At 34.7% G+C, this 24,942-nt stretch overlaps 1 protein-coding gene across 1 annotated transcript; it reads right to left on the bottom strand.

Moving 5' to 3' along the window:
* Positions 1 to 4,920: 4,920 nt before the first annotated feature.
* On the bottom strand, positions 4,921 to 24,531 carry LOC127833437 (E3 ubiquitin-protein ligase TRIM37-like). Its single transcript, XM_052358707.1, has 7 exons — positions 24,431 to 24,531; positions 23,953 to 23,993; positions 23,033 to 23,146; positions 20,812 to 20,925; positions 16,948 to 17,062; positions 11,355 to 11,497; positions 4,921 to 5,728 (listed from the first exon to the last, which is right to left on the bottom strand). The coding sequence occupies exons 4-7, from the start codon at positions 20,863 to 20,865 to the stop codon at positions 5,594 to 5,596; spliced, it is 447 nt and encodes a 148-aa protein (XP_052214667.1). The 5' UTR covers positions 20,866 to 20,925; positions 23,033 to 23,146; positions 23,953 to 23,993; positions 24,431 to 24,531; the 3' UTR covers positions 4,921 to 5,593.
* Between the last annotated feature and the right edge of the window lie 411 nt (positions 24,532 to 24,942).

Genomic DNA, 24,942 nt, shown 5'->3' with positions numbered 1-24,942 from the left:
TTTCATATTTTTACATGCTGGTATTGATAATTATGTTAACACATCCTTGCATAATATACTAGTCAAAACCTTTGTTTCGTATAAAAACGACCAATGAGACCAGTTACATTAACATGTTCTGTATATGTGTGATCTCCAATTACTTGTTGCATAATTCTGTTTCTATATTTATCAATATTATTATTTTGTATTTTAAGTGGGTAACTTCGTTCGTCTCTTCTGTAAAACTTTTCCCCTATCAAGTCTGAGCTGTGGGATTGGATATCAAAAACTTATTTGTTGTGATTTTTTATATACTAGTGCAAATGTTTGTATAATGCATTTTATTCGTGAGTAAATGGCAATAGATTAAATTATACATGTATAGCATGTTCTTAGCCTTGGTTTTGCATGGTTTTGTTACTGACTTGTTGAATAAACATTTTATTTATGCTTCTTGTTTGATCTGTATTTTAAAACTGTTTGTTTTTAAATGCAATAAATATAACGGTGCAGTGTAAATACAGTAAAAACGAACACCTCACAATTATGACCAACACACCAACTTGCTAAGACCATTTTCCCTTCTATATTTCAATGGTTGTTACACTCGCTTAGCCAACCAAGCTCTTTAATCAGTTGTTGTTTGAAAAATAAATATTATCTTGATAAAAATTGCATAGAAGTTGTATAAACAAATCTTCAGAAAAATACATCAAAGTTATGTATTATCATGCAATTAGTGCACATTAATTCCAATTGAAATAGAAAGCATCTATAAATATTTTTTTTATTCCAGATAATAATCTTGTCTTGCTTGTTATGGGACCACGGGATATTATTGGCATTTTTGAAAACTAAGATGTGTTTTCCAAATTTTCTTCAAACAGAACAGAAACATGCGATTAGAATAAAAATAACAATAATCAAGGAGTACCAACAAGTGGAGATATGAATTTCGAATGCCCTGGCATGTGTGCAATGTTTTAACTTAAAATCTACGTTTAATAAAGGAATGAAAACAAACACAAAATAACAATATATATAAATCAAGGAATATAAACAAATCTGAGAAATAAAGTTCAAATGCCCATGCATTTATGCAATGATTTCACTATACATTTAAAGTAGAAATCTTGAAAACAATACAAAAGAACACTGATCATGTATGTACAATGAGAAACATTCAAAAGCTCAATTATAATGTAACAAACGATAAGAAACATTCAAAAGCACAATTATCATGTTACATATCACGAGAAACATTCAAAAGCACAATTATAGTTATGTATGATGAGAAACATTCAAAAGCACAATTATAGTTATGTATGATGAGAAACATTCAAAAGCACAATTATTATGTTATGTATGATGAGAACCATTCAAAAGCACAATTATTATGTTATGTATGATGAAAAACATTCAAAAGCACAATTATAGTTATGTATGATGAAAAACATTCAAAAGCACAATTATAATGTTATGTATGATGAAAAACATTCAAAAGCACAATTATAATGTTATGTCTGATGAAAAACATTCAAAAGCACAATTTTAATGTTATGTATGATGAAAAACATTCAAAAGCACAATTATTATGTTACATATCACGAGAAACATTCAAAAGCACAATTATAGTTATGTATGATGAAAAACATTCAAAAGCACAATTATTATGTTATGTATGATGAAAAACATTCAAAAGCACAATTATAGTTATGTATGATGAGATTTATTCAAAAGCACAATTATAATGTTATGTATGATGAAAAACATTCAAAATCACAATCATAGTGTTATGTACAATGTGTGTTCACAGTGTTTACAACATACCACATCTTAACAAACACATGAAATGTAGAAACGAAGAGAAACATACACCAAAACAAAGTATTATGATATATATACATGTATATATAAGGAAAATTACATGGCTCTTGTGCTCCGATGGTTTGTGTAGCACAAGTTTAATAAGTTACATTGTATTTCATAAGCCTGCAGTAGAATAGGAATAAATTTCCATACAATCAGCAAATGAGATACAAACTGTCAACACATCATAGCCATGAAATATTCTATTTATTATACACCTTCTTACAAAGAAAAACATTTCATGTCACTAGAGCAATAAATTATCACAGGAGTTTGAAATTCTATCCATAAAGCAAATCAAATGCCTAAATAATAAAAAAAATATACCTCAAAATAGGCCCATTTTTAGAAAACAGTTTTTTTTTCATTTGGTATTTTTTCACACGAAAAAGTACAATGATTTGGGAAAAACTAAATAATATATCACTCTTTTATACTAAATAAAAAGAAAAACAAGCACATTCATTTAATTGATATCCCCCGCCAATATACATCTGAACACGAAAGTTTTCTGGACAGATGGACAATGCCAACGTGCATCATCCTCTTATCCATATATATACTCATACCAAGTTTCAATGAAATCTGCCAAAGCACTTCCAAGATATGGCTTCAGACACAAAAGTGCCGGCCGGACGGACAGACGGACAACGCCAAAACAATATTCCTCCGCCTATGGCGGGGGATAAAAACATGAAGAGGGATTTTTTTAATTGGGAATATTTTTAATATCGCATAGGGTATGGGTCAATCTAACAGGAAAAGCCCTGGCTAATTGACTTGATTATATTTGAACCAATCAGGTCACTCAATTAGGAAAGGATATTTTATGGAGATCATGTCAATTGATCTCGATGATGCGATCATGCACCTTGAGACGGCCATCTATATAACTACGGTACCATAAATCCTTCACAATATCAAAATTGCGTCTCCTAAATGTGCACTCATACTGCTTAGAAGGCATTTACATAATAATTATCAGTTTTCAAACACTAAAAAAATATTCACAAAAAACAGCGTCCACAAATTTTGACAATATACTGAAAACATTAATGTTTATATAATCCATACTGTACCTAAAGTCACCAATGAAAATCAATGAATATTACCACACCAGTAAGTGGTAAATAATTACGTATAATTTTGCAATGAATTTAAAATAATTCGTTGTGTTTCATTTTGTAGTACAGAAAGATATTCGAAGGTTGTACTTTGACCACAGGGTAAAAGGTTTAGCATCTAATATACTGCAGCAATTTTGTTTAAATTTAACCCAAACAAAAACTGTGGATATTGAGATTTCAGTGTTTTTCACACATCAAAATATGGCACAAAAAATGTGTTCCAATTTTTTCACACTCTAGCATGAACATACATCTATAGATAATTGAACTGTAATTTGACACTTAATGAACAAAAATCAAAATCAAATGGTACATGTGTGGTACTAATGGATATTACCCAGTTTTTCCTTGCATGATACACATAAACAAGAGATGTGTTTGTCAGATACACAATGCCCCCTACTGTGCCTCTTTGAATTATTTATATATATTTTATTCATTATATCCCTTTAAAAAACATAACTTCCCTTGTAAAAATGATCTGTACCTGCCAAATGATAAATAGAAATTATCTCCCTTTAAAGCTTTCCTGTGACCTTGAAGGATGACCTTGACCTTTCACCACTCAAAATGTGCAGCTCCATGAGATACACATGCATGCCAAATATCAGGTTGCTAACTTCAATATTGCAAACGTTATGGCCGATGTTATAGTTTTCGTACGGACGGACGGACGGACAGACAGTTCAAATGCCATATGCCACCTTACCGGGGGCTTAAAAACAACGAATGCATTAAGCATTAAGCAAAACTTGTTGCTTCCTTACTATGACACCTCCATTAATCTGGTTGAGCCATTCATTGTCTTTACCAGTATACACGCCTATTTACCCAAATAGTGCATATGTTACATAGAGAATACTAGGTTAGCGTTGAATACAGAGAAGTTTATGTTGCGAGGCTTAGAACGCCGGAAGCGCGAGCCTTGAACTTTGCGATATGTGTATGGCTTGTTGTACATTCTTAATATTTAAGTTAAATGTCAAAAGTATATGCTTTGGTTATAAACAATGCACATTACACGAAAAAAGGAAAATGTGATAAATTGACAATTCAGATATGTCGACATACAGTACATGTAGAAAACATGTGAAATAAGTCGCGTTTATAATAAATCGTCCAAAAAAATGGGGAAAATGAAGCAATAAGTATGTCAATTTATGATGCCATCAATCAGCTGATTCATTATACGGATGGCGAAAAATTATGTCATATGACTAGATTTAAAGGTTGATGGTCGTATAATTTTGAGCTTAAAGGGGCCTTTTCACAGATTTTGGCATTTTTTAACTTATTCATTAAATGCTTTATATTGATAAATGTAAACATTGGATCGTAAAAGCACCAGTAAAAAATCAAGAATAAAATTAAAAAAAGGAAAAGAACATTGCCCGGAACAGGTTTCGAACCAGTGACCCCTGGTGTACTGCCAGAGTCCAGAAGTAAAAACGCTTTAGCCTACTGAGCTATTCCGCCTAGTACACATTCTTGACGTATTTTATTCCTTATATAAGCAATCTTCGTAGTTTCACAAAATTTAACGACAAAAACAGAACTCTCCAAATAATTCAATCCTTTCGCGTTGAAACGCTTTATAATTTTTAGGTTTTAAAATCGTCAAAAGATGCATATAATGGCTATATTAGAGCATGGTAAATGTTCAGTATTACTGTTTCCTCACAAATATCAAAACTAAAACGAAAATTTGCGGATCTGAAACAACTTTTTTCAATTTTGTCAATTTACCAAAGCGTGAAAAGATCCCTTTAAGTTTTGTCGACTATGTTTCTTATGAAAAACCATTCAGTGGTAAAGTAAATATAAATAAAAAATAACAAAACAAAAATCGTGTAATTTTATATTTTATTTCAACATTTTTTTTGGTGAATATGTCATATATATATTTTTCTGCAAAATATGCACATTTTCTTCTAATGGGTGACCTTATAATTCGATCAATGAACCAAACAATATCGACCTTATTTTAGCGCATATCGCATGACGTCATTTAAAAAGTAGTCCGTGCACGCGACAGGTATATTCCACAGTGTTGAATACAAGAAAGTATATTCCACAACGTGTTATACCGTCAATGTCGCGGTGAAAATGGGATAAAATCCAATGACTTTTAGAATTCATCTACCAGGTTTTATAACAGTCATAAGGTCGTTAAACACATGTGTGATGTGTCACTGGATTAATGCAAATAGGTTAATTACAGAAAATTAAGTGACATCAATGAAATAAGCTGGATATCCGGGTCTCCGTGGTGTAATGGATATGGTGTCCGCCTAGCGACCGAGAGGTCAATCCCCACCGTGGGAGCGTTCTTTAGATCTCTCCCAAAGACACTCAGTACTGGTTCTAGGCCCAGGAAACGGACTCGAGAGCGTTTATATAAGCCTAAGGCTTTCGATGCAATCAAGCTAAAATAAATAGGTATAGATGAAGCTGGATATCAAAAAAATTTAAGTCACACAAAATGATTATTTAACTTACAAAGAGGGTGAACACAAACTTACAAGTGTACAATAACTTAAACACATAATAACATACTTCAATAATTGTGTACCCAAAAAACCAAAACATTTAACTAAACAAAAATTATCCCTGTTCTAATCAATATTCAGTCCATAAATGATGAACACATTAAACAAGATAATTCCGCCGTACTTTTTAGCAGGGAGAGCTATAACTGGAGTGTCATGTTCTGGACTGGTTGCACTGCCCACTGGCCCCTGCCTCTCAGTCTGAAATGAAAACCAGTCTGTAAATGGAGATTCATAGTCCAATTAATATTGTGGCAGAGTTTCAAATATAGTTCTTGTTAATCGAGTATACAGTATGAAATAGAGTATGAAATAATGTTTAAGTTTTTTTTTTATTGAGAAAGAGGACAACCTTTAACATGAGCACCGCCTTGCGGGTGCAGACTGCTCATCTTTTTTCTTTTTAAAGGTGAAGGGACTCTCAATTTAAATCACAAAGGAGGGAGAGGTGGAGTGAAGAGGGGTGTATTGTGTGGGGGTGTGGACATTTATTACATTATCTTCCAAAAATGCGAAAAAATTTGTATTTTTTTAATCATTTAAAAAAAAAAATTGGGTGTGAGGTGGGGGGTATAGTGTGAGGGTGTGGTGGTCATTTGTGAGATGATCTTAAAAAAAAATTAAAAAAAAAATGGGGTGGGGGGATTCGGGGGGAAGGGGGGAGGATGGGCACGGGGGTTGGTTTGGGTGGAGTCTATTGTGGTATGTCAGGTAAGAGTAGTTTTGTCAAAGTATCAATCAAATCTAATCATAAATAAAGAAGTTATCGCAATTTTAGCAAAATTTAATATTATTTTACCTTGAGAGTCAAGGTCATTCAAAGGTCAAGGTAAAATTCAACTTTCCAGGTACAGTAACCTCATGATAGCATGAAAGTATTTGAAGTTTGAAAGCAATAGCCTTGATACTTTAGAAGTAAAGTGGATCGAAACACAAAATTTAACTATGTATTCAAAGTTTCTAAGTAAAAAAAGGGCCATAATTCCGTAAAAATGACAACCAGAGTTATGCAACTTGTCCTTTTACTGTCCCCTTATGATAGTTTGCGAGTGTTCCAATGAAAGCAATATCTATGATACTTTAGGGGTAAAGTGGACCAAACCACAAAACTTAACCAAATTTTAAAGGGCCCATAATTCCACCCAAATGCCATTCAGAGTTACATAACTTTGCCTGCACAGTCCCCTTATGATAGTTAATGCGTGTTGCAAGTATGAAAGCAATAGCTTTGATACTGTAGGAATAAAGTGGACCTAAACACAAAACTTAACCAAATTTTCAAATTTTCTATGTATAAAAAATGCACATAATTCTGTCAAAATGCCAGTCAGAGTTACATAACTTTGCCTGCCCAGCCCCTCATGATAGTAAGTAAGGGTACCAAGTTTGATTGCAATAGCATTGATACTTTCTAAGAAAAGTGGACCTAAACGCAAAACTTAACCGGACGACAACGCCAAGGTGATGACAATAGCTCATAATATTTTTTCAAAAAATAGATGAGCTAAAAACCTTCCAGCCAAGTGCGACAGAAGATGCCAAAAGCCTGTACATGACAGGATTAAAACACTGAAAGAGCTGGAGGAATTGAAACAAGAGCTTGTTGAGAAACACAATGTCCCCTTCTGCGCCGCTTTGACGCCATATATTTGACCTTTGACCTTAAAGGATGACCTTGACCTTTCACCACTCAAAATGTGCAGTTCTATGAGATATACATGCATGCCAAATATCAAGTTGTTATTTTCAATATTGCAAAAGTTATAACCAAGGTTAAAGTTTTGGGACACACACATACAATGACAGACAGGCCAAAAATAATGGAAAAAAAATGGAAGCTGACACAAAAGAAGGACAAAAGAAAGCCTGTGAGTTGAAGAAGCAATAAGGAGAAAAGAGACTCAGAAGAATTTCAAATAAAGAGAAAACATTGGAAGAAATCAAAGGAAATTGCGAGCAATTCAGAAAGCATCTTTGACTACCAGCATTCCATTCATGTACAACAAACGCCATGTCAATGAAGAAAGTTTTTTAAGTTCCTCCACAAAGGTGGCGTACTGTAAGTTCAAGTTTTCAAAAATTCAGGCAAGATGCATTTGTGTGCCCAAAATGTTGTAAATAGACTGTGTTATTTTAATAATTTGTTTTGTATTTAGACAACATGTTCTAACTTAAAAAATTCAACTATCAGAATATAATTAATAATTTTATAATACAAACAAATATATGTATTTTCAACGTTTCATACTTTTTAAACATATTTTTAACATATGATGCGTTAACTATCATGTGCTCAATTTTTTTTGTTTTAAAACACTTTTTTATGTAGAGGTATATTGATTTATTGCAGAATTGATAGTCTTTTTATTTAGTTGTTATTAAAACTTGATCAACAACGTTAAATATATGTTGATTAGAAATAGTTTATTACATAAACCAAGCATTTAATACGCAGTAAAATAGCCATGGTGACATTCGGGTTCTATAAGCCTGTAGACAATTGCTGATATGGGTCAATCATTCCAGACAGTGATCAAGTAAAAAAGTAATCCATTACCAAACTAGAGCTTTGTCACAGAAGTGACATATATTCCCACATGCCGCATTGACACAGACTATTTTGCATGCTGTCTTCACAAAACAAAAGAATCTAATTTATGGCGATTTTTTAGCATTATTATGCCATTATTATTTATGGCCATTCTGACCTTTGAACTCTTGAATTCTTTCGCATGACACGCCGTCCAATGACTGTGGACAAAATTAATGTACAGGTTCATTTTTAAATCTCACAATAAATGACACAGTTATGGCCTGGACAAGCTCATTTATGGCCATTTTTCACTTTTGAACTCGAAGTGTGACCTTGGAGATATTAATGTAATTCTTGTGTATGACACATTATCCAATGATTGTGCACAAATGTACCAAGACATTTTAAAATCTCACAATGAATGACATAGTTATGGCCCGGACAAGATCATTTATGGCCATTTTTGACCTTTGAACTCACAGTGTGACCTTGACCTTGGAGATAATGACGTTATTCTTTCGCAGGACACACCGCCCAATTATGGTGAACAAATGTGCCAAATGATTTTAAAATCTCACAATGAATGACATAGTTTTGGTCCGGACAAGCTCATTTATGGCCATTTTTGACCTTTGAACTTGAAGTGTGACCTTGACCTTGGATATATCAACGTAATTCTTTCGCACGACACACCGTCCAATGATGGTGAACAAATGTGCCAAATGATTTTAAAATCTCACAATGAACGACATAGTTATTGCCCGGACAAGCTCATTTATGGCCATTTTTTATCTTTGAACTCAAAGTGTGACCTTGACCTAAGGGATATCGACGTCATTCTTTCGCGCGACACACCGTCCAATAATAATGAACGAATTTGCCATATGATTTTAAAATCTCACAATAAATGATAAAGTTATGGCCCGGACAAGCATTTGACCTTTGAAATCTAAGTGTGACCTTGACCTTGGAGATATCGACGTACTTTTATACACGACACATCGTCCCATGATGGTGAACAAATGTACTAGGTTATTTTAAAGGGATCTTTTCACGCTTTGGTAAATTGACAACATTGAAAAAAGTTGTTTCAGATTCGCAAATTTTCGTTTTAGTTATGATATTTGTGAGGAAACAGTAATACTGAACATTTACCATGGTCTAATATAGCCATTATATGCATCTTTTGACGGTTTTAAAACCTAAAAATTATAAAGCGTTGCAACGCGAAACGATTGAATAATTTGGAGAGTTCTGTTTTTGTCGTTAAATTTTGTGAAACTACGAAGATTGCTTATATAAGGTATAAAATACGTCGAGTATGTGTACTCGGCGGAATAGCTCAGTAGGCTAAGGCGTTTTTACTTCAGGACTCTGGCATGACTCCAGGGGTCACTGGTTCGAAACCTGCTCCGGGCAATGTCCTTTTCCTTTTTTTAATTTTATTCTTGATTTTTTACTGGAGCTTTTACGATCCAATGTTTACAATTATCAATATAAAGCATTTAATGAATAAGTTAAAAAATGCCAAAATCTGTGAAAAGGCCCCTTTAAAATCTAACGATAAATGACATAGTTATGGTCCGGACAAACTCTTGGTTTAAAACAAACTAATTGACCCCGTGACCTAGTTTTTGACCTGGCATGACCCATATAAAAACTTGACCTATACATCATCTAGATACAACTTGTGACCAAGTTTGGTGAAGATCGGATGAAATTTCAGGACAGACCGACCGACCGACAAAGTGACTCCAATATAGCCCCCATTACCAATGGTAATGGGGGTATAACTAGTCCATATGTTACGTTTATTGCAATGGTAAAATCTAACTTATCAAATGAGTAGTTTGATAATATTTCTTTACAATAAAACCTGTTGTAGGTTTGTGTGAAGAACATTAATATGATCTCGAGCTATTGAGGCGAAACTGTTATTCTATTTTAAGAAGTGACCTTGATAGCCCCAATTTAATCTCATGCTACATGTAGCTATCCTTGTAAGATTGCTTCATACAAAGCGTCATTTAGATTGGTCCATACAAACTAAAGTTATTCCATGCCCTACAGCCTGCCATACACCAATCTAATATCTTCATTGAAACCTGGTTAATCATTATCGATGCATTAATTACATTAGCAATTCAATAATAAATGTAATTCATACAAAATTGTTTTAACACATGATATATGGTACAAAACCTAACCAGAAATTATCTCACTAAAATTGTTGTTGTCTCCTGTTTGGTCGAACACGAAACATGGAATATAACTAAAACACATGCAAAATTTGAATTAAAATTGTAATGGAAATCTGCCATGAGCAATTACCTAACAGCCCTTTAATTTTGCACATATTGACAAGGCTTTATTTGAACTCCAGAAGGAGGCAGTTTCAGTAGCCGTTTAACAAATATGTTAACAGGTGGCAATAGTGTAATAGAAATGGTGTCTGTCTTGCGATCAGGTTGTCATGGGTCTGATCCCCTCTGTGAGAGCGTTCTTTAGTTTTCTCCCATAAACACCAAGTACAGGTTCTAGTCTCATGAAATGGACTCGAGAGAGTTTCAAAAAAGCCTTACGCTTTCTATGCATTAGAGATAAAATAAATAGGTTCAACCTAACAAATATGTTCAATTTTCCATATGTTACACCTGGATTTCCCCACCCCACCCGAAAGATCCATTATCATTAAAATAAGGTGCAACGACTCCATTACCAAGATGAGAAACAAATCTTTGATACACTTTCAATCATCAATTATACCTCGTTCATTTAAAACTGGACATTATGCATGTGCTAAAAGTCTTTTCTCAGATTATCCTGAAAGGAGGCCACTTCCCACTTTATGGATGTTTTGTTTTAAAAGTCTCTTCTTTACGAAAAATTCATTAAATGCCGAAGGTGTTGTCCCAAATTAGCCTGAGCTGACTGCACAGGCTAATCTGGGACAATACTTTAAGCACATCCAATAAACCCTGTTTTCCCAGAGCAGGCTCATCTAGTTTCTATCATCATATTTTACTCGTCACTACCTGCCTGACGACCGTCAGGAACTCATCACTCTTGGCAATCGGGTTGATCTTGCAGGAGTGTTAAGTCTAAAACAGTCCGCACAGGCTTATCAGGGGCGACAATTTCTGCTTTTATGGAATTTTATGTTTAAAGGAAAGTCTCTTCTAAAAGAAAACACAGTCTTAGCGGAAAGTGTTGTCTCTGATTAGCCTGTGAATACTGCACAAGCTAATATGGGATAACACTTAACACACATCCATTATTTAAGTTTGTCACTACCTGTCTGAACACTGTGAGAAACTCATCACTCTTGGCTATGAAATCAGTCTTGCTGCTGTTGGCCACCTGACTCTCGATCTTTTGAATCGGGTTGTCCAGGACCTCCGTCTCCTGGGTCAGCTGTTGCCTCACAAATATCATAACTAAAACGAAAATTTGAGAATCTGAAACAACTTTCTTCAATTTTGTCAATTTACCCAAACGTGAAAAAGCCCCTTTAAAGTGTCGTCCCATATCAGCCTGTGAAATCTGCACAGGATTATCTGGGATTTTACTGCCTGCCTAGAATGGATTTTTTTTAGAAGCCAATTCCTTGTAAGGAAAAATTCCATAAAAGCGTAAAGTGTCGTCCCTTATTAGACTGTATAAAAGTGTAAAGTGTCGTCCCTTATTAGACTGTATAAAAGCGTAAAGTGTCGTCCCTTATTAGACTGTATAAAAGCGTAAAGTGCCTCCCTTATTAGACTGTATGGACTGAAAAGGCTTATTTTGAGAGACAATTTAAGCCCAATTGTTCTCAGATGGCACCTTAGTTGTTTGTTGTTGTTTGTGTATTTGTCAATTGAACTTAGCTTATGATTTAATCCGTTGAATGTGATTTACCATCCCTCAATGTCAGTTATTGACACTTGAAATAGAATAACGGGGAAAATGGCTGTAGAAATTATTTCAAGACCATAATACGTTATGTTGATAGGTCTGGGAATGAACTTGTAAACCCTATAATTGATATTTGTCTGCTTCGCCAATTGAGCTAGCCATCTAATTTTAATAATTATGTTAACAAACAAGAGCTGTCAGAGGACAGCGGGCTCGACTGTTCGAGTGCTTGACAGTGTAACGTAAGCCATCATGGGGAAATTGTTCATATTCTATAAGGTAAAGGTAATATAGTCATATTCTAAGTGGAAGAGGACCATAATGGAAACATATTGATCGCTTATGTTTTGAAGAAGTTGTACTTTATAGACGATTCTGAGTTCAGGTATATTTTCCACAATCTCTTGAACATTTGTACAGACATAAAACAAACTGATAAAATTTATTTCAAATTTGATAGCAGTAGCTTGGGTGGGATGGTTGGACGATCCTACAAAAATGAAGGAAATAAATATTTGTGGATTTTTTTACCATGTTTCAAAGAAGAAAACAAGAGATGTGTTTGTCATGAACACAATGCCCCCTATTGAGCCCATTTGAAGCCATATATTTGACCTTGAAGGATGACCTTGAACTTTCACAACGCAAAATGTGCAGCTCCATGAGATACACATGCATGCCAAATATCAAGTTGCTATTTTCAATATTGCAAAAGTTATTACCAAGGTTAAAGTTTTGTGACAGACACATAGACACGCAGAATGACAGACACACAGTTTGAAGTTTGAAAGCAATAGCCTTGATACTTAAGAAGCAAAGAAGATCTAAACACAAAATTTACCAAATTATTAAAAGTTACCAAGACAAAAAAGGGCTATTATTCCGTTTAAATTAGGGATGGTAACGATTATCCGGATATCCAAATACTGGTCAAGTATCCGAATAGTAAAAGAGGATCCAAATACTTGATTAAACGATATTACACCTTGTGTTATTCACACTATGTGCCTCATCGTTGACAGACTGACATTAATCCGTTAATTGGTTGTTGCTCAGCGAATGCCCCTGCCAGTTCCCGATCATCTGGGTGATAATGGTTGAGTTGCATAATTGCCAACTTGAGCCTCCGTTTTTTGTTGTATGGTCCTTCCTTCCCGATAAGTGACACCAATTGGCTACTTGGCTTCAATCGACGGGTGCAACAGTATGGAAAAATCATCTCTGCCCAATGAAATAAAAGTTTTTCAACTGGTTAATCATGATTTATCTGTTATAAAAAAAGAGTATAAAAAAGTTGTGTTTGTCATTATTGTTGTATCAACAATCTTTTGAACTGATTACTGAGAGATATTTTTGTGAATTTCTAAACGTTTATAATCGTAACGAATTGCGATTTCCCAATCTGATATATGTCGCCAGTTACAGCGAATGTTCGCTATCGTTCGCTATTGAACGCTCGGTTCGCCGCGAACGTTAGCGAACTGAAGCGAACCCTCTCGGGAGGTAGTTCGCTAGCGAAACCAATCGTTCAGTAAGACCGAATCGGAAACGATCGACCATTGGCGAACGTTCGTTGTAACTGAACACACTACCTAAGTATTCTGGCAGTTCCAGCAACATCGGTTCCGTCTGAGCGTGTATTCTCGTCGGCCGGATTGGTACTTACCAAGCAAAGGAACAGACTAAATAGCGACTTAGTTGATGCAGTTATTGTCACGAAGAAAAACCTTAGGTCAGTGAATCTTAGCGAATAAAAATGAAATTAAATTGAATGTATTAAATGAATGTAGAATTTATATATCGTTGTATGCTCGGTTTTGTGTTGTTGTTTTTTGACGCTGTAGTTTTTAAAAGAAATTACCGTGTACGTAATTTTCGACTTTGATATTGTGTCACGTAATTACACATTGTTCGTTGATAACACACAGTAACAACCAAAGTTCATTTCTGATTTCATCGCGATTTATTTATGTCGAATATTTCTTTTAACACAACGCTTGCTAATGTACACGAAATACAATTTTACAGCGCGGCAGCCAACATGGCCGCCACGTCAAGAAGACGTGACAACTCTCCAAGTTCTTTTCAAATCTAACCGCAGATCCCCCTATTAACTAAACACTGCATTTTATCACCAGGATAATTTACATAAAATCTACTTGTAATTTCCATTGGTCACCAAGGTCTGGGCTTATTACGGATTGGTTGACTTATTAGAATGTTCTAGAAGGAACAAACTATTCATGTATTTACTTGCTTGCCAAATTCACTAAAATCTAATCAATTTATATTGGTTAAGAGTAATCCCGTTACGTTCGTCAGTACTATAACTTTTGTACCCCAGACAATAGGTGACCTTTTCATCTGTGCTGTTCGTTGACCATGCGTGTTACTTATAATCTCGTATCTATATGCTGACTCTGGACTCATTGTGTTCTTATTTGGATTTAATTTTAAATCAGGTCTGACATTCCATTTTATTGATTCCAATTATACCCCACCCTGAGTGTAAACGCATTTGCGTTCTTACTTTAAATAAATCTTAAATCAGGCCTTAGTTTTGCAAATACCTCCCAAGATGTATTATTAAATTCTCAAACTTCATCTTAACATTGCATATACATATTATTGAAATATCCCCTTATTAATTTCCATCATAAAAATAAACTCATAAGAATAAACGATATGTTATAAGCTGTTACATGACAATTGCTCTCATTAATAAAATAATTTAAATAAAGAAATCATATAAATGGGTTATATTGTTTGTTCTTCCGTGAACAGAGCATATTAAATAATTTACAGTGTTGTGCTGATAGTAAAAGACTTTTGTTGTTTACTTACAAAAGAATACGGATATCCAGATATATTCGAATAGCGGATACGGTTATCCAAATACCGATTTCGGATACGATTCCCATCTATAGTTTAAATGCCAACCAGAGTTATGCAAATTGCCCTGTATAGTCCCCTTTCGATACTTAGCGTGTTTTCCAAGTCTGAAAGCAATAGCTATGATACTTTATGAGTAAAATGGACCAAAACACAAAACTTAGCCAAATGTTAAATTATCTAAGTATAAAAGGGGCCATAGTTCTGTCAAAATGCCAGTCAGAGTTACATTACTTTGCCTGCACAGTCCCCGTATGATAGTAAGTGTTGCAAGTATGAAAGCAATAGCTTTGATACTTGAGGAATAAATTGAACCCAAACACAAAACTTAACCAAATTTTCAATTTTCTAATTAAAAAAAGAAAACATAATTCTTACAAAATGCTTGATACAGTTGTCTGCTCTTGTTTATAGATTGTGGTCATGTTGGTAAAGAAGTATGCAAAATATAAAAGCAATATGACAAGGTACATAGAAAATCTTTGAGGTGGTACGCAAACTGTAACATAGATTTATCAATAATATGCATATTCTAAGTGGAAAAAGAGCCATAATTCTTACAAAATGCTTGTTACAATTGTCTGCTCTTGTTTATAGGTTGGGGTCATGTTGGTAAAGAAGTATGCAATATATAGAAGGAATATGTCAAGGGACAAAGGAAATATTTAAGGTGGTACGCAAACTTTAACATTCCAACGCTCACGGGAACGCCGACGCCAGGGTGAGTAGGATAACACCACTATATGTATTTCATATATAAAAGTCAAGCTAAAAACACACTAGAAATCAAAAGAAAAATCAATCTGAACATTCAATTTAAGATTAAAATTCCCTAACATACAAGTGTATTCAAGATATTTGCATACCATTTAATTACACATGTTATCATACAACTTAAGTTTAGATATTTTCATACAATTTTAGAAGAATATATGTTTAACAAGAGCATAACGGGTGCCACACTAGGCTGCGGGTGCAGTTTTGAATAAATGAAAGCTTGTCAGAATTATTTTTTTTAAGAGGTCACAGTGACCTTGACCTTTGACCTAATGACCCCAAAATGGGTGTGGCGTGTTGAACTCACCAAGGTGCATCTACATATGAATTTTTAAAGTTGTAGGTGGAAGCACTTTGATTTTAGAGCCAATGTTAAGGTTTTAGCACAACGATGGCGGACAACAAGCTGGCTCTGACAATACCTCGGGTTTCCTCCGAAAACAGCCGAGCTTAAAATAACCTCAATTGAAATCTTTTCATACCATTTAAGATATACAAATGCTCATATACAACTAAAGTTTACATCTTTTCATACCACTTAAGATGAGTACATGCAAACATATACCGTAATTTTCGGACCCTTAGTTTTCGGACACCCCTTTTTTTAGTCAATTTTGACATACTGGTTTTCAGCCATAATTAATGACTCTTATTTTTCAGACAGTATATTTTAAAGCGCCAATTTTCTTGATTTCTACCCTGTTTTCCCTTATCTGGGACCCTTGGATCATGGAGTTTTACAACCGGAATTAAGGTCATAAAAACCTTGCATAGAATGCCCCGAGGGCCATGGACCATAACAATTGCGTCATTGAGTAGATTACCATGTACGGTATACTGGTTATAAACAATTGTTTCCCCCAACAGAAATTATATTGTATTTAGGTATCAGTAAGGTTGTTTTTGAAAACGTTTTTATATACCATTTCAGGTAAAATATTGCAAATTAATGAACTTATTTATTTAAAGCAGAGAAAGGTGAGTACAGAACAATACAATTATTACAAATTTATTAATTGGTTTTATTGCAATATAATAATTAACATACAAACATAATATATATGTCTCTAAATTTTCAGACACTCGTACTTTTAAAATATTTTTTGGACACCAATTTTATTATTATTTTTAAGTGTCCGAAAACTTTGAGAAATTACGTAAACTTAAATTTAGATCTATTCAAACTTCTTAAGAGTATAACATCTAATCTACAACTTAAATTAAGATCTTTTCATACCACTTACAATGTAAACATGTTAACAGACAACTAAAATTAAGATTCATTTCAGAGATCTTAGTGAATATGGCCCAAGCTGCTTCTTACCCAGAAGAGTGAGCATTTTACGTGTACTCTTGAGTTGTGACTCCAGGCGGGCTATCATCAACTCGACTCGACAGCCCTCATCTCCTGGGCAATCTTCACACTCGATTTTTCGCTCCTGTCAAAGGAATAGGAAATCTGGGCTAAATGCATGTGCGTAAAGTTTTGTTCCTGATAATGGACGACAATCTCCGCGTTAAGGCATTTTTTATTTAAAATCTTTTCTTTGGGAAAATCCACTTAAGGCAGAAAGTGTCGTCCCTCATAAGGCTTTACAACTGCACAGGCGTATTTGGTACAACAGTTTACCCACATGCAATAAACCCAGATTTTCCAAAAGAGCTGAAATATTAAAAAAAAGTTGTGTTAATTAATTACTGCATAACATATCACATTTGCAAGCAAAAATTAATCAAAGATATTGTGGATTCTTTATGCTACTATGTTATAGTTTCAACCTTTCCTATGTATTCAGCTACCCACATATTTTGGATTTTAAGACATATGACTGATAAAACAAAAAACCGTCGGAGACGGGTGATGCTCCCCAAAGTTTTTTTTGTCACAATATTGCACTATATATTCAGATAAAAGGAAACGTCTTGAGGGGCATAACTTTGGACAAAATAATAAGATGGATGGTTTAGCAACTTAAAACTTTCAAAGGGCCATAACTCTCTAAATAAATCATCTAACCATAACCCACAAATAACATGCGCATCACCTCAAGGTAGTTAAGCTTCCCATAAAGCTTCATTGAATTCCAGTCAGTAGTTGGGGAGAAATAGACCCAACAAGAATTGCACTATATGTACAGTTTATAGAAAATTTCAAAGGGCCATAACTCTGCGAAAAATCATCCGACCATCACCGGCTGATAATATGCACATCTCCTGTTGGTAGTGAAGCTTTCCATTAAGTTTCATTGAATTTCCGTAATAAGTTGCTGGGAAATAGCTCGGACAAGAATTGCACTATATGTACAATGGAAAATTTCAAAGGGCCATAACTCTGTGAAAAATCATCCGACCAGAACCGGCTGATAATATGCACATCTCCTCTTGGAAGTGAAGCTTCCAATAAAGTTTAATTGAATCCCGGTCGTTAATTGCTGAGAAATAGCCCGGACAAAAATTGTGCACGGACGGACAGACACACGCAAAAACATTTTGGGGGAGCATAATAAATTATGTAATGGTTAAACAATATAGATGCATCATTTTTTAAATTTTGTAATTAGCAAAAATTGCTGCACATGTTGTGTTAGAGTCATTAATTGCCAAAATATTCATTCAGTTTAAACCTATTTATTTTTACTTGATTGCATCGAAAGCCACAGGCATATTGAAAGGCTCTCAAGTCCGTCTCCTTGGCCTAGAACCAGTACTTAGTGTCTTTGGGGGGGGGGGGGGAGATCTTAAGAACGATCCGACAGTGGGGATCAAACCCGTGACATCTCGATCGATAGGCATTCATCATAACCATTACACCACGGTGACTTTTATGAATTTATGAGAAGATGTATTGAAATATTGATATCACAATTATGACACAGTTTAGTATCTTATACCAAAAAGGATGACTCAACAGATTAATTGGAAAGATATGTAAAAGTTGTTGCTAGAGTGCCTTCTGTAATTGAGTCTGTTAATAATGAAATATCTTAAGAGTAACTTAATGAGCTTTGATTTTGCAGAAAAAAACACTTTATATTTAAAATTTAATATCTTACTAGTGTTGAAATTTTGTTCATTAAGTATTATGAGTAAATTAAGTTCATAAGGGGCTAATTATATTGACATTAAGTTTTGAGGATTCGTAAAAATTGACATTTAAGTTGGATCGTAATTTTGTTTCTCTTTATAATGCTTGATAAATAACTTCCGACACACCAAAATCCACAAAAGTTACTGTTCCTAAAGAATATTCATTTCAGAGTTTATTGACTGTTTTTTTTCCTGACTTAAAACTCACAGTAAATAGGCAGTAAATAGGCTTCAGCACCATAATCCCAAAGCCAGATATGATTTATTTTATTATGTGGAATATGAATTTAGATATACAGTAGACTCTCTGTAATCCGGACGGTCTGGGGACCGGCCTGATCGTCCGGTTTTCAGAGAGTTCCGGTTTACCAAGAGTAGACATATTGCCGAAAAATACATTGTGTACAAAATCATATAAAAATAAATAAAACCATATACATTAACATGTACCATGTGATAACTGTACTCATGTGATGTTTATGTTTAAAGTATTCTTCAAAAAATGTGTTTTTATTCGATTTAAAGCAAAAAAAACATTCCATACCGACTTGTTTTGATTCATCCCAAAGTGAGCGTGGTGCTTTATACATGTACGTATATGTACATGCTTACGTGATATTTGTCATATAGGCGAGTGAGTCGTGTTCGAGCTCGCTATAAATAGCACTGAATTAATTAAGTTTCATTTGTTACAAATAGGAAGCGCCAAACGTCATAGACAATTTTGACGAATTACGACACAAATACGATTTATTATTCAAGGCATAAAACATTTTACAAAACATACACACACACACAAATCTCAGCAAGTCTTGTCAAAAGCATTTAAGCGTTTAAAAATGGCTATAAGATCTTTTCAACTACCCGAGAAGATCACAAGAGAGTGATCGTCGCAACGGCATGCATTAATTTTGTAATTAAACTGTTTATCATAAGCTTAATAAAGCGATCGCCTCAATCACTTTTTGGTGTTTCCGCATGTCTATATTAGACATTCACAGGTTGTCTTACATTCTTTAATCGGACTTCAATAGCTCGTAACGAATTGACAACTTTATGGTATGTTTAATCCGATTATCGCTAAATGCGCGATCTGAATGTGTGACACCGCACGGGCCGTGCTGACTAGGTATTGTAATTTACACGCCTCGGGAATCTTGAGAATTTGGACCGTCCTATGTATTCAATGTATTTTACGTTAAAAATGACGAAATTCAAGGAGATATCCGTCTGGTTTCCGGTTTTGAGAGAATTCGGTTTATTCAACATTTTTTAACAAAGAAATAGAAGGCAAAAATACAGGAGTGGCCCGACTGTTCGGAATCGGGAGATTTCCGGTATTCGGAGAGTCCGGCATAGGCAGAGTCTTCTGTAGATAAAAACATCAAAACACCAACTTTTGGCAAGATTTACCAATTTGAAAAGTACTTTTCTTTCTTAAAATGATTTTAAAAACCTAATTTGCATCGTATGAAGTTCGTGAGTAGTGGAATACAATATATCATTGTATTTTTCATGAAATGGGAGTCTCTTCTAAACTAAAATCCAGTTTTGGCAGTAAATGTTGAACCAAATAAGCCAGTTCACTCTGCACAGGCTTAGTCGACCCTTCAACTTTCGTGAGTCTAAAATGAGTCCTGACATAATGCAGCCCCTGGCTGAGGGACCTCACAAACATCGAAATACACACACAACCTGAAAGGCCCAAAGTCCCTAAACTAAGACACAAAGGAATTGACCTGTTCTGTGCAGCCAAAGATATCATAAGAATCTTCAATGTTCTAACCAAATTGCATAAAGATTGGATATTAATGTGCCTTTGAGTGTTAACAAGGTTTTACAATCGCCATATAAAAATTAATGCCTCTCCCCCTGGCCGCCATGTTTTTCAACAGACCGGAACCATTTTGAAACTCATCCAAGATGTCATTGAAACAAATCTTCTGACCAAGTTTCATGAAGATTGGAAATTAATGTGTCTTCTAGAGTGTTAATAAGGCAAATGTCCACAATGCATGATGGACAAAAGATTATCACAAAAGCTCACCATTGAGCTCCTTGTGCTCAGGTGAGCTAAAATATACAGAAACTCGTCACATACCACGTCTTGTATGAGCTCAATGTTTCTACGCCTGTTTAAACTCAGTTTCTCCATCACCTGCCTCACACGCTCATTGTACTCGTTGTCCACTGGCTTGAACGTGTGACCTGAATGCTGGAGAAAGACAGTTCATTATAATTTGAGCGTTGTTCTGTTAAAACAGGGCTTCATGCATGTACGTGAAGTGCCGTCACAGATTACCCTCTGCAGTCTGCACAGGCTTATCAGGGAAAAACCCTTCCCTTTTAGAGTATATTTTTTTAAGGAAGTCTCTTCTTAGAGAAAATTTCAATTTAGACGGAAAGTGTCATTCCATATACTATGATAATCTGGGGTGACACTTTACAAACATGAATTAAGCCTAGTTTTCCAATAGCAAAGGCTCATACATAGATGATTTTCACATTATGTTAAGGTAAATTATTGTAAATGTATAAACTAGTTCAACCTTCAGCTGGACAAAAAAGCCCTCAACACACACACATACAGGCAAACACACAGACAGGGTATTTATCAGTATCGGTCAATTTGGCAATTATCATTGTAGACAAATAAAAATATGTATAGCATCAACTTGAACCTTAATAAACAGATGTCATATTAAAAATGACCATGCTAAATATGCTAGTCAGGAATGTTACTTTATGCTTTATGATATTTATCATTTACAGGCAGTCTCATCTTAGCAAAAATAAAGTGTATGCGGAAAATGTTGTCCCTGATAAGCCTGTGTGGACTGCATACGCTAATCTGGGACGACACTTTACACACACGCATTAAGCCAGGTTTGCCCAGTTCAAGGCTCACGTGTCTGACATTCACCTTGCCCTCCCACAGCGCACACTGATGACAGATGCACTTCTTACAGTTTACACAGAACACACTTATCTTATCCTTGTGTTCACTGCAGCTGAAATATGCAACAAAACACTACATTTCAATCGCATTCTTATCAGACTGATTATGTTAGCACTAATCACATGTTTTTTTTCTATCTTTGGACGGGTCCGGTAAACGAACCCGTTCCCAATGACCTACAGACCCGTTCCTAAAATAAATCAAACCCGTCTCAATTTCCAAAAAACATACAAAAAATCCCAATCAAAGTCCCGTCCCAATTTCCAAAAAACATAAAAAACAATCAAAATTGAGTAAGCAGTCCCCGAAAACGCCAACTTGACATATTTCAAGACCGTTTTAACTTGCGGTCGATTCGACTTCTCAATCATTGACTGGTTCAAACATTTAACGTTACTTTCGTACATTAAATACGTGTTTGTTATTGCAAAATATAAACCAGTCTGAATTTTCTTATGCTTTTGGCAATATTCGCCATTAGTCACAAAAGTAAGTATTACAGAAAGAAATAAAAGCCTAGTGAAGTCAAAAGCAAATTGTTAAGCGATTTTGGCTTTGAAAAAAGTTCGGCGTCTGTTTTTCCACCCATTTCACTCAGAACACTGCAACAAAAAATTGTCGAGATGACAGTAGCCAAATGCTGATTGACGACGAGTTATTTCTTCTATTTGATATTAAATTAATTTAATTTAATACTGAGAATGTGTTACGGTACGTTTTAACTTGCAGAGCTTTTTTTATTCAGGGAATGGGCAATGCTTTTGCAAGACTGTGAATAAAAGCTTAGCTTGCTTTCCTGTGTCATTAAAAGCTGACAGAAGTGAAACAAAGTCATTAAAATACCATTCTTCAATTGGTAGAAGTCAAACTTGATTTTTCCCAATTGAAAGATTTCGCGACTCTTTTTTCCCAATTTGGTGATTTCACGACGCAATAAATCCAAATGGCATGGGTACCGGACCCGTTCCCATTTGGGTGAACAAAATCACTGGTTACACATTAATATCAGGTCTGGACTGAGTTTTATTGAAAAGTTCAGATTTTTGCATTTTTTGCATTGTCAATTACTCTGCTTTCTAAAGTCAAATGGTATGTTTACAAGTATAACTCATCTATCCCTGTATAATAATTGAACTGCAATCTGAGAAAACTAGACATAATGCAGTTGAGGTCCCAAATCTAGAGCAAAACTTTTACCTTTATGGAAATATTTTTCAAAGAAAGTTTCTTCTAATCAAGCATCCAGTTTAAGTGGAAAGTGCCTTCTCTTATAAGCCTGTGCAGACTGCAGACTTACATCAATTAAGCTCAGTTTTCTCAGAACAATTGGCTCAAATAATTTTTGAATTATGAAGGTTCATACATGTCATTCTCTCCCTCGTTTTTTGGTGGAATCGTGTGCTGTAGCAGATCTAATTGCTGGGTCACTTCCTCCGCCCAGCGACAGTTCACGAGGTCAGTCATGTGCAGAGGTGCCCTGCAAACATAAGAAACTTTGGATTTTGACCCTTTAACACTTTCATACATATTTTTACACATTTGTAGTCCTTAGAAAGTTAAATTAAATTAAAGACCTTTCTTACTTGATTAAAGTTTAAAAGGCTTCAATTCCGACCTTTAGATACTGATGAGCAGCAAACAGCATACAACCTGAACAGACTGCGAGTTACTCACAGGCTGTTCTGGTTTTATGCTATTTGCACATAGCCATTTTCACATTGCCTCTGAGTGGGAAAGTGCTAAACACCATTAAAACAATGATTGGAAAAGTGTGAATGTGTACTGTTTTGGTTAAGAAAAAGTTACCTCACATACAATTGTTCTTTTTGTTGCAGGCAATTAATATTTGTTGGCTTGTCTATATTTTACATAAAATACAAATAACACTTGTCACAAATATACATGTATATTCATGCAAATATATTGCAATAAAAGTTACAAACAATTGTTATATGGACACAGTGAATAGATGTTTAATTCCCTTATGCAACCACATCTAGAGTTAATGTATACAATCGAATGGCACATAAACAGGGATGTAACACCATTAACCTGTCATCATGACAAATTGATTTATATTTCACAACAAGTTTATTTTAAAACAAAAAATAATTTTACACAACCATGATAATTAATTACAGTCTTCTTAGTGAGTAGCAATATAAAACATTGAATGGATCAAATTCTGTTATTCCAAATAAATGCAATTTTATCACAAGGTTCTCATGTATGACAAGTTGTCAAAACGTTTTAAAGAAGACTTTGCAGTATTTGTTTACCCACCTACAATGTGGACACTGCATTCTCGTCTCTGTAAGCCATCTCTGTAACAAACAAAAACAGTCATGACATTCATTTAACTTTTAATTTTGTTTGCTCCAAGTCAATATTATTTAGCAATGCAGATATGGCTTTGTAAGCAATTATAAATGTGTTCCCCTTTTTCAGTTTTGTCAATAATTTGTTCCCTAAAATGGAAGCCAGGTCCTTTGCCAAAATAAAGAAAAAAGCCCTGAGTAATATAGCATTTTAAGTTAATTTCCAATTAACACTTGTTATATCTAGAAACATATTCACAATTTGTAATCCATTTAAGTTGCTTTCAAGGCAAACAGTAATTCAGAGTTTTAATCTGAGCATCATTCTGAGAAAACTTGGCATAATGAATGAGAATAAAGTGTCGTCCCATGGATTGCATAGGCTACTCTGGGACAACACCCAGAACGTGGCCCCTTTTAACTCCCAACTGCGACATACATACCCTTATGCAGGCATAGCAGCAGAGTTTGGAACAATGAGGACACAGTCTGGCATCTCTCAATTTTTCCATACAGATGAAGCATCTGAACACTTCAGTCAAACTCTAAAATATATCAATTATATATTATAATAGGATAAGATTTCAGTCAGGCGTGACCAAAATATTTATATACTTATAATTAAATTTTATTCAATAGTATTTTAACTATAAAATACAACAAGAGCGCCGCATAGTGGGTGCCAACGCTCGGCTGCGGTTGCAGTTTTGAATAAATGAAAGCTTTATATAGGTTGTGGCATGAAGAACTCATTAAGGTGCAGCTACATATGAAGTTTCAAAGTTGTAGGTGGAAGCACTTTGATTTTAGAGCCAACGTTAAGGTTTTAGCACCACACCGACGTCGGACAAGCTGGCTATGACAATACCTCGGGCTTTCTCCGAAAACAGCCGAGCTAAAAATCATATGGAAATTAACATAACATACATGTAACCATAATAACTTTAATGCCAAT

This window comes from Dreissena polymorpha, chromosome 1 (assembly GCF_020536995.1).
Source record: "Dreissena polymorpha isolate Duluth1 chromosome 1, UMN_Dpol_1.0, whole genome shotgun sequence".
Taxonomy (NCBI): Eukaryota; Metazoa; Mollusca; class Bivalvia; order Myida; family Dreissenidae; genus Dreissena; species Dreissena polymorpha.
This window is presented reverse-complemented; position numbering and strand designations above follow the sequence as displayed.